Genomic DNA, 11401 nt, shown 5'->3' with positions numbered 1-11401 from the left:
GTACGTGTGTAGCAAGATCGGCTAATTAAACAGTGTGTGTTAGTGCCTACCTAAAACACTCTTCTCTTTCCTGCTGACGCAAGGCCCGTATTCATCCTGAGACCGAATCTCATCGCTCCAGTGAGAATGCGGTACCTAGCACCTGTAGCTGCCAGTTCATCCCCCCTTTTCCCCGAAATGTAAGCCGTTACAGTAAGCTTACTGGTGCCCAGCACTCTGATAACCCATACCCCACAAACTATTATCCACCAGAACAACAAAAAGGGAAACAGAACTGGATAGGAAGGATGCAGCAGCAACCTGCCAACTCGAAGTAACAACAGGTGAGAGGGAACGGCTAGAGGAGCAGATGCAACCAGCAACAAAAGGGCTCTTCAGAGGACTGCCGGAGAAGGACGGTGAGAAGGAGTGGCTCCCAACGCAAAGGGCCTTAACGCACTGGACAGTTAGAACAAGTAGTAATGGAATGTGGTAAGTAGCAAAAAATATTGATTCAGGAATATCATTGCACCTGCCACTCTAACTTAGAATTTGTGAACTTTAGTAAAACGTAAAATTGTCCCTGTGCTTAACTCATGAAGCACTACGCCATGAACACGTATGGGGAAGTGGATGCATAGCTCCACATTTTCTTGACCTCGGCACTGGTTAGAGGTGAGTGGTCAGCTTCACGGCCCACTGCTTTACACCTGGGAAAGAGCTTCTGGTATCCATTGTATAGGATGTTGGGTGGACCCCAGAGATGGTCTGGACGACATTGAGAAGTGAAACTTCTTGACCCTACCGGGACTCGAACTCCAAGCTCTTGGTTGTCCAGCCCATAACCAGTCGCTATACCAACTGTGCTATCCAAGCATAAATTAATTTCTTGAAAATCCAGTAAGCTAAATGGCCAGCCCTTCTATTTTGTATTCAGGAGGTTCCAGGTTGGAATATCAGTCTGCAGAGTTTTGACTCTGAAGGCAAATGAGCCAGGAAGGTGATCTTAGGTGAGGTTTTGGAAGGAGGCGATCATGAACTAAGTACTGTGACAGCACTGTAAGGAGAAGAAGGAATATCACAAACAATACTGATCAGGATAGTCAGTAGCCTGTCCAAGATTTGCACCTGCTATCTCCCCCGTCACTTCAACATTCTGCTTTGTAAAGTCTCATGATCCAAACACATGACTAAGATGACATGTCAGAAATCTGGTAAAATACAAATACTTACTAGGTTCCCTGAGTGCTTCAAGCTACTACCGAAATATCTCAGACAAATTCATAAGGTTTATGCTGAGATGGTTTACTTTTAAGATAAAGATATGCTGACGAGGTGACCGACATTTATGAGTACATTATGGATCAATGTCTCATACTGCACTCACTTCAAACCTTTAAAGCCCAGTGGCAAGTACGTAGGTAGGCTGAAAAGTAATGCACACATGCTTGTAGAGTACGAACAAAATGACCTTCAGAAGCGCGCCAGGTGGCATGTGGAAGTAACATTCCCCCTCAATATGCATGCGCAGGTTTGAGGTCGTTGCGTTCATCCAGTGTATTTCGAGGCGCTGAAGCAAAGAGACGTGTTCTAGTGCTATGTCAACGCGAGTTAAACAGCGAGCTGTTATCGAATTTTTAACTGCTGAAAAAGTGACTCCTGCTGAGATTCATCATCGTTTAAAGGGTGTTTATGGTGACGATGCTGTTGATAGGTCTACTGTAAATCGATGAGTAATAAAATTTCGTGGTTGCGAGCCTGGAAAAGCCATAATTGTTGATGAAACACGCAGCGGACATCCGATCACTGACACAGACAATAATCATCGCAAACTCGTCAACGATTTGATTCAAAATGATCGGCGAATCACTCAAAAGCGTATCGCAAACCATATTGGAATATCCAAGGAACGTGTCGGCTTCATTATTGAACAATTGGGATACCGTAAAATCTGTGTACGATGGGTACCACGCCGTCTCACAGATGAGAACAAACAGCGTCGATTGTAATGCTGCGAGCAACTTTTGCAGCGCTACTGTGTCGAAGGAGACGACTTTCTTTTGAATACTGTGACGGGGGACGAGTCATAAGCCCATCGTTACGACCCGGAAGAGAAAAGACAGAGCGCTGAATATCGACATCCGTCTTCTCCTCAGGCGAAAAAGTTCAAAACACAACCATCCGCCAAAAACTTCTTTTGACTGTATTTTTGGATGCTCACCAAGTTTATGTGACCGATTTTCTGGAACGAGGGGCAACGGTATATTCTTCTCAGTACGTACAGACTCTAAAACACCTCTGGCATCGAGTTTGTCATGTTAGAGGCAGCCTGGCGCCAATAGTCTTGCAACATAACAACGCTCGTCCGCACACTTCGCGTGCAACTGAAGAGGCTCTGTGAAACCTGAAGTTTGAACCGATTCCACACCCTCCTTATCCCCCTGATCTTGCGCCTTGCTATTTTTATTTTTTTCCTCTACTCAAGAGAGATCTCAAGGGTAATCATTACACCTCGGACGATGAGGTGAAGGCAGCTGTCAAGTTCTGGATTCGAGAGAAGTCGGAAGAATTTTTCAGTGACGGAATGAAAAGACTTGTTACACGTTGGGAGAAATGTGTTAGCCTTAACGGTGACTATGTTGAAAAATAAATATATGCTTTTGAAACTTAAGAATTGTACTTTAATGTACTTTTTGCCCGATCTTGCTATTTGTTTTTGTTCGTGATCTACAAGCATGTGTGCACTACTTTTCAGCCTACCCACGTATATGCACCAACTGATTTAACACTATTTAGAAACACTTTGCTCACACTACGATTGTGTTTCATATGGTTCTAACACTAAACCATGATTATTTCTCTAAACAGAATTAGCCGGATAAGTTTGTAATGGAGATGAATTTATCAGATTGTGGGTAACTCTGCTGTGACACCATACAGTCTGGTAGTAGGATACCTGTTGCCTACATCACCAGGGTTCAAATGTATAGGGTGAGGAACCAGTTCACTTATACAGGCAGGATGCAGAGATCCTTGGAAGGGGGTAAGGGAATGGTATGAATGTAAGGTAAGGGTAAAGTTGTCCTGCTTACTTAAGCAATATTCCATGAAGACATAAGGGGGAGTGGCGGTATAGGTCCACCATTCCTAACCTCAGCTTTAGATGGAGGTGAGCGGTCAGCTTCATGCCCTGGCTGCTTTATCACAGGGAAAGAGCCCCTGGTACCCATTCAGTAGGAGGTTGGGTGGGTCCCAGCGCTAGTCAGGATGTGCTGGGATTCATGCCCCATCCATCTAGCCCAGAGTCTATCACTACACTGACTGAGCTATCCCAACAATGGTATGCAGGAAAATGGCAATGTGTCTTCTGTATGGTAAGAACTCTACTGTTATTTCATTGAAATGAATTTCAGGTTTCAGAGGATCAAACGTTCCATTCTCAACCTACTGCATACCAGTCTTCCTCTGGACCCAGTGAATTGGCATATTCATCACTGAAATGATTATCCTCTTCCTCGTCTTCCTCAGGCTTCTTTGTGGCAGTGGTTTCTTCTCTTTTGTTACATTTATCTGAAGTTTTCTGTTGGAAGTTCACAAGAAACTTTGTGTCATCAGTGATGGCTGAGGAATCCTGTGACAGTTTTTCATACAGCTTCGCTTTTACTTCTAGGGCGGCTCTAAAAAAAACAGTTCCTCTGTATAAGACCAGAAAATCAAAAGCGTTCTCATTCTGAAGTCGCATTTATAACTTAAATGTAGCTAATGTAATCAAGGAAGTGTGTGCACAGGGGACACAGTGGTAAAGCTCATTCATTCTAGGCCACTGCATAAAATTCTGAAGGGCATTCAGTTTAACAATCTAGGCACTCTATTTCAAGGGAAAATTTCCCTGGTATCCAGTAGCCATTTTCAGTGTGGCAACAAAAATGAGAGATTTTGAACACAGTCAAACAATGTCAGACATTTTAAAATAAAAATTCTTTTGGGTTACACATAATGTATGAACCTATGATCATTTGAAGTTAGATAAAGTGTATGGAATAATACAGAAAAGGAGAAAATAAAAGTGATTTTAAGAAACATAATGTAATATACGGTGCCCGCAATTTGTATATATTATTACAGATATCTATATTCCAATTTATATCAGGGTTCTTTGTGGGGGTACACAAAAGTAAACCATTCTAACACCCTTTTACATGAAATATAAAAATGTTAAATAATTTTGAATTAGGAATCGCACTTCCCACACTCCCTGTCCGACTTTGTTAATGTATTAAAATTCACACTTCAAAAGTATTAATCTTGTCCTATTATTTGAACACTACATATTTTGGCCCAAAAGATCAACATCAGGTGTAGAAGATGTAGACGACACTGCCCACTGCCGCCACCTTGTCACACTGCTACACTTTGCATTTTGAAGGTCTAAAATACACATACAGTATTTTAAAATTATTTTTAAACTATCATGCCATAATTATTTTCTTCAAGGAGTGCATCCTGTTGTGTTAACCTCTAAACGCCAGACTTTGAAATAGTGGTAAGCTTGAGCTGGCCAGAGTTTATTTAAATGCCCACTGCTGGTGCTCGTTTAAATGCCCGTTGCTACTCTGCCTTTAAATGTCCATCCCTGTTAGGCGCTTAATCAATTTTAAGTGTTGTGTTTAAAAATGCTGTATCTAGCTCAATTTTTATGAGAAATGGATGGAATTAACTTTGTTTATATCAGCAAAGAACATAGTGTCGCACATTATAACGGAAGATTTTAAATTTTTAATACAAAGTCTTCTACTTTATTTTCAATTTTTTGTGTTTTAATTTTGATGCATACTGCAAAAATGGTTTCCCATTTCTTCACAGAGTTGTTCTGCATTATAAATTCATTTCTGTTTGTAACACTTGACAAATTTTAGCAGTCCCTGGTGTCATAAAACAGATGGAAGCAATAAAATCATTTGGTCTTCTGCTAGCACTGCTTACACTCTTCGGATTTTCGAATCTTTTGACGAAAGGACAGAAGAATGAAAGCACGGCTATTCAAGAGAAAGCTAGAGGGGTCCCTTCTTCAGTGCTAAGACCTTCCGTTAGAGCTGCAAAAGCTTATTGCCCCTTCTATTTGAATGAACAGACAGCTGCATTGTGGCTGAGATACAGAGTGCGATCTGTTTCGTGTGTGTTCGTAGTGAAATCGAATACTGTAGTATAATTTCAGCCTATATATACATCAAGCAGGTAACAAAAAAAAAGGTATGTGCATCGAATTTTACATTATATTTTTAACATACCTAACTGCAGAATCTGCATTAAAATTACTGGATCGTGGATAAGTTTTGGCATAATACATACGAATATTTTTACTTGCTGTTGNTAGAGGGGTCCCTTCTTCAGTGCTAAGACCTTCCGTTAGAGCTGCAAAAGCTTATTGCCCCTTCTATTTGAATGAACAGACAGCTGCATTGTGGCTGAGATACAGAGTGCGATCTGTTTCGTGTGTGTTCGTAGTGAAATCGAATACTGTAGTATAATTTCAGCCTATATATACATCAAGCAGGTAACAAAAAAAAAGGTATGTGCATCGAATTTTACATTATATTTTTAACATACCTAACTGCAGAATCTGCATTAAAATTACTGGATCGTGGATAAGTTTTGGCATAATACATACGAATATTTTTACTTGCTGTTGTTCATTTAGGTATTATTTTAATTCCTCTATTAGGGTTTTACTCAATTCTGTCTGATAATTACTACATTTAAAAATAAATATTAAGGACTGTGCATGCGCTTCTACTAGCAGCATGTGTGCGCGCTTCCACTAGCGGAGTTTAAATGCCTGACTGGCCAAAACGGGGTACTTTGGCCACGACGACCTTACTCATTGCTGGCACAACGGGGCACTTCGGCACTTAAAGGTTAACATATATTTCTGTACTAGCTGTGCCCGGCCACACCTTGCTGTGGCTAAGTCTGCCCGTTCCTTCCTAGTTTCATTTGAAATTACTTGACGCATTGCTTTCGCTTCGCGAGTATGACGACCTAAGCTTGTTCTTCTGTGAGGCATTATTTGGATGAAATATTTCAATTCAAACGCAGATCAATCGACACAGCTCAATCCCACTGCCAATTGCACTGAAAAATAAGGAGAACAGTTAAGAAAACGAAATGAAAAATAAACTATACTCACGAAATGAACGCTATGGTAAACGACACAGCCCAATTCCGATCGCATCTTCAAGTCTGGCTGCACGTCACTCTGCTCCTTCCTCGGCATGTATTTGAGCCTGTCTTTGTCTCTTTCGCTCGTTCTCTGATGCCCGTTCTTCTCCAGTTTGATTTACAAATACTCGACGCATTGCTTCTGCTCAGCGAGTACGACAACCCAAGTTTGATCTTCTGCGAGGCATTATTTGAATGAACTAAAGCAGATCGATTGCACTGATGAAGAAAAAAATGCTAGCAATGGGCCACTGTTATTGCGTTTCCATGGAAGTATACGCTAAGTGTTCTAGCGTTACTATTGAAACGACTTCTGTGAATGCAACGTTGAGTCAACATTTCGAAGTGCTCGGACGGGATAGGGAATACATTATCGAAGAGTTAGTTTCATCTGTTGCTTAGGAAATGCTAGCAATGGGCCACTGTTATTGCGTTTCAATGGAAGTATACGCTGTTCTAGCGTTACTATTGAAACGACTACTGGATTTCGAAGCGATCGGTGAAGAACTTTCGGAGATCTTCGATAAGAGAAAACGAACATTTACATTTTTATTTAACACTCTTCGGAGCTGGACTATCATAACCTGGTTTCGGACGCAATAGAGGGCACGATCTGTTGTTAGCAATGGCCCACTGTTATTGCGTTTCCATGACACAGCCCAATTCCAAGGCAATGTCACAGGAAAAATTAAATCAAAATGAAAATAAATCAAAACTGTTTATATTCGGCGTTGGCTATCCCAAGACTAACTCCTTTGGCGCTTACCTCCAGGCTCTCTTCTGTATCCTTTGGCATCTGCCCCGAGAATGACTGCTTCTTGTCCAAGGTGGGCTATTTATACCTCGGCGGATGCTGTGATTTCACTCGGAATCTCTTGTGATACTTGTGACCTCGTGATACTTGAGACACTCGCGATACTGAACAGTTGCCGGAGCTAAACTCTCTTATACATATAGCCAGCGCTTGGACGGGATAGGGAATACCTTATCGAAGAGTTAGTTTCATCTGTTGCTTAGGAAATGCTAGCAACAGCAAACTGTTATTGCATTCCCATGGAAGTATACGCTAACTGTTCTAGCGTTACAATTGAAACGACTGCTGGATTCGGAACATGTGGCAGGTTTTTACTACCTGTTTTTACCTGTCACGGGTGTGAAATCTACATAATAGGCACACAAAAACACGCACGTGTTTGAATGCAACGTTGTGTCAAAATTTCGAAGTGATTGGTGAAGAAGTTTCGGAGATCTTCGGTAAGACTCAAACGAACATTTACATTTTTATTTATATAGATTGTTTTTCTGTCTCAGGACAACAATTATCAAAATCTCAATCACATTTACTCTATATAGTCTTAATGGCATGGCACACTGTTGTGTTCAGACAGAAAAACAATAAAGAAAAATATAATTATTTTGTTGTGTGCACATGTTGTGGGTCTGGTGTATATTTTGTTGGTCTGTTGGTTTCTCTTTGGTGCTGTTTATAGCTGTTCACAAAAGCCAACACACTAACAAAATACACACCACACCCACATGTGCATACAAGAAAATAATCATGGAATGATATTTTAAAACATTTTATAAGTATTTTACACCTTTAAAGTACAAACTGTAGCAGGGTGACAATGGGGCAGCAGGTTCCTCTACAACTTGTACACCTGATGATGCCAGCCAGTTGGGCCGAAACATGCAGTATTTGAATAACAGAAAGAGACAAATATTTTTGAAGTGTGAATTTTAATACATCGATGAAGTTGCACAGGGACGGCGAGAAGTGTGAGTGCTCATTTAGAATACAGAGTGCAATAGGGTGCTGCAGTGCAATATGTTAATTTTCATTTCATGCATCCTGTTGTGTCACAATATACAACTTCTTTATTAACTGTCACATCACAACAAATATCAAGATCAGTGCCTAGCTAAGGCTCTGCTACATGTTTTGGCTATCAATAGCCATCATCAGGCAAATATGTTAAAATCATTTTATAGATTTAAGAACAAGCCCAGAATACAGTAACCACAGATATCATAGCTGGCTTAAGTAATTTAAACAGTAGGTCACATATGGTAACACAAATGGGCAGTGAAAGAATAAACATTAATTCTAGATGGACAAAAATATTGGTAACCCAAATTCCAGTATGTCATGAAGTTATCATTTAACAGTCAACAGAGATGCTGTACCAACATCACTGTCAGTAACTCACAGTCTAAAAAGGGCTCCCTGACAAAATACAGTAAAGCACATTTGCTATTCACGCATTATTTAATGTATAACAGGAATGGATGGTATTATTGGGAATTGGAGCCTTGGTTGTTTGCTGATAGTGGCGACCACATTCTAGACTTAAGCCAGCCTTTACAGATGCTGAAATTCTGACAAATTTTTTATTTTAATTTGGGTTCGTATTTTATCTAAAAAGTCCTACAAGTATTATTTGCCATCCTGTTGCACCCTGGTAGCAGCATTATTCTATCCATCATTTTATACAAACACACACCTTGACTTTTTAAAGGCATCCACTTCCTCTTCTGCTTCTTCCAAATGCTTTTCTGCTCTTTCACTAACACCTGCATTTGTCTTGATTGAAAGGGTCTGCTTCTTGGGTTGTGGAAAAGGACGTATGAATTGTGCTTGAGCCCGTGCCTTAGCTTTAACTACTTCTTCTTGCTTGCGAGAGAGCTCTGCTTTCAAACTAAGAAGCTGAAAGAAAAGAAATCTCATACTACTAACAGAATCTTCAGGTTTACAAGGAAGAATCCAGCTCTATACTCTTATATATTAAAAGCACACAACTGCCTCATGAATTTTCATTTTTGTAAAAATGCTGTTGTAGAGAAATTACCAAAAAAAAAAAATACATGTACTTCTCCATGATATCAACACTTTACTTCTGCAGAGGATTTACTTTCTGAGGCAGAATGAATGTGTGTTAAATAAAATCTGTTGCCCACTCATAGTAGCATTCTGACTTCTTACTCAGTCTTTGACCGATAACGCTGCCACCCCATATGAAATTCCAATTACAATAATGGCTTCACAATATAAAAACACAAATAATCTGATTTTTCAAGGAATGGAATATCACTGCTTTGGATGCAACACCCAGCAAAATAAAACTACGAAACATAACCTTAATCCAAGTAAGAACATAAATCCACACTCAGTCCATACTCAGTACTGCCAGAACTTATTCCCGATTAAATATAAGGAGTTAGTCTGTATTACTATTGTACGACAGTTCTGAATTTATAACGCAGGTAATAAAAATTAAAATTTGATAATCTAACCTGAACAATTCCAATAATTACTAAACTACATGACTCCAATCTGAAAACTTACAGATGATTTACCAATATCTATCTGTTTAAAATGCTTCATTATTATCTCAGTGATGTAACGGCAACAACTGAATTACAAAATTCTTTTCATTAATTTCCTTGCAATCCTATCGTCTCTTTGCCTAAAATACGCAACAGAGAGACCAACCAAAGAACACAAGCAACCTCTGCACGTAGTTCTATAACTGTTGCTATCAGGGGGTGGAATCTTGAATAAGGGAAAGGGCAACACGGTAACTACTGCCTCTAAGAGCGGCGGACGAAACTCACGCTGGGCTCAACCAATCAGAGAGCCTAAACAAACCAACTTGAATACCCACAATTCCGTGCAGTTATGGTGGTGCATTATATGCAAATTGGTAAGTATGACTTTTGATTTGATGTGGTTGCGAAACGAAAGTAGACATTTGCGAACGAAATTACAGCTGCATGCCAAACATATTATTTGTGTATATGAATATTATGCTTACTACCACAAATGGAATTAGAAACATAGAATTCTTTCAAGCCTAAAATTTTTCAGGTTATCATGAACTGTCATCTAAATGATATTTTTTTATGATATGTTCTGCAACTTTCTGTTTATCCCAGAGATTGTCTCTTGAATGTGAAAGAGTTCTAAGAGTACCGTGATGGTGTTATAATTTTTGTATTGCTTTTTGCAGTATAAACACGAAAACGACATTTGCTGCTGCTGGGTGCTTGTCATCCAGCAAGCAAGGCATCAAATTCTTCAGCTTTCCAAGGGAACCAGCAAGGTATGTCTGTTTTAATTCATGGTGTAATTACTTTATTATGTATTGCTTAATCCTTTAAAATGTTTGCAGTGCAACCATTACCAAGTAGCCACCAACGTTTGCAGTGAAAGAAACCTCATTTCTCATAAGCCCTGTAAATATAAATACTTCTGATGTGGAACTCAGGCATATCAATCATTGCAGCAAGCCACAACACTGTATTGGCTACAGGTGGCTAGCGAGAATGTCATTGTCATCATCATTCATTACTTATGAAACTACATCAATATACAATTTTATTATAAATCTTATTTTACTGTCATGTGCAACTTTTTAAGTTTTAAATTTTAAACTTAAAGTTAATAAATAGTTTCACATAAGACTGTAAAATAAGATTTATTATAAAATGGAAGAATGCAACAGGATGCTACAATATAATCTTATCAGTACACAAGTTATGTAGGATATGTTAAATGTTTGAAAAGCAGATCACACTCTCAGTAATATGATTTATAAGAGAATAAGGTGGTAAAGACTTTGCTATGAGGAATAATTTAATCAAATATACAAAAGCTTTATAATGGCAGTCCCTTTAAAGTAAAGTGTGTTATTTTCAAATCTGAACAAGTCCATCATGTAAGGAAGCCCACTAATTTCCTCTTTAATGTTCTTTCAGTGTGGTGCTGTGGTGAATACCTGACAACAGCTGTTTGATGATCACCTTGTGAACACATTTGAAGCTATTCGTTCGTAGTATGGTTTGAACAATAATCCAACTGTGGGACAGTTTGTAGATGCCCTGAAGACTAACATCATCAGTGCACTTGCTATCAGAGGTCTGTGTGGAACTAGTTGTCAGAAGATGATCAGAGTTCATTCTGCCCTGTATCTGAAAATAATTATATTTCAGTCAAGAACTGTGTGGGAAATTCTTCTCTGACTGAGATGGCTCTTGTTTATGTGTGTGGGTAAGAGTGAAGTGACATTACTTTATAATTGACTTGCAATCTTCAGGTTACCTGATTCAGCGTGAAACACCGAGGAGCAGAATCAATGTCAGGTTATATTTTGTAATTAAATTTATTAACTACTTCCTAGGTAGGAAGTTTTACTTATTATAC

General features: G+C 39.3%; 1 protein-coding gene and 1 long non-coding RNA gene across 2 annotated transcripts in view; one reads left to right on the top strand and one right to left on the bottom strand.

Moving 5' to 3' along the window:
• Positions 1-9716, bottom strand: part of LOC111865899 (coiled-coil domain-containing protein 174) — a 95454-nt gene extending 85738 nt beyond the window's left edge. Inside the window, exons 1-3 of the mRNA XM_023854337.2 lie at positions 9545-9716; positions 8703-8905; positions 3435-3656 (exon numbers count right to left, since the gene is read on the bottom strand). Coding sequence (XP_023710105.1) covers positions 3435-3656; positions 8703-8905; positions 9545-9583 — 464 coding nt within the window. The 5' untranslated portion in view covers positions 9584-9716. The remainder of the gene's footprint in view (positions 1-3434; positions 3657-8702; positions 8906-9544) is intronic.
• An 82-nt stretch (positions 9717-9798) lies between these two features.
• Positions 9799-11395, top strand: LOC111865901. Its single transcript, XR_002843059.2, has 3 exons — positions 9799-9902; positions 10209-10301; positions 10957-11395. It is a non-coding gene; the product is annotated as an uncharacterized LOC111865901 (long non-coding RNA).
• Positions 11396-11401: the final 6 nt, after the last annotated feature.

This window comes from Cryptotermes secundus, unplaced genomic scaffold (genome assembly GCF_002891405.2).
Source record: "Cryptotermes secundus unplaced genomic scaffold, Csec_1.0 scaffold1713, whole genome shotgun sequence".
NCBI lineage: Eukaryota > Metazoa > Arthropoda > Insecta > Blattodea > Kalotermitidae > Cryptotermes > Cryptotermes secundus.
Note: the sequence above shows the minus strand (reverse complement) of the source record. Positions and strands in the feature narration are given on the sequence as shown.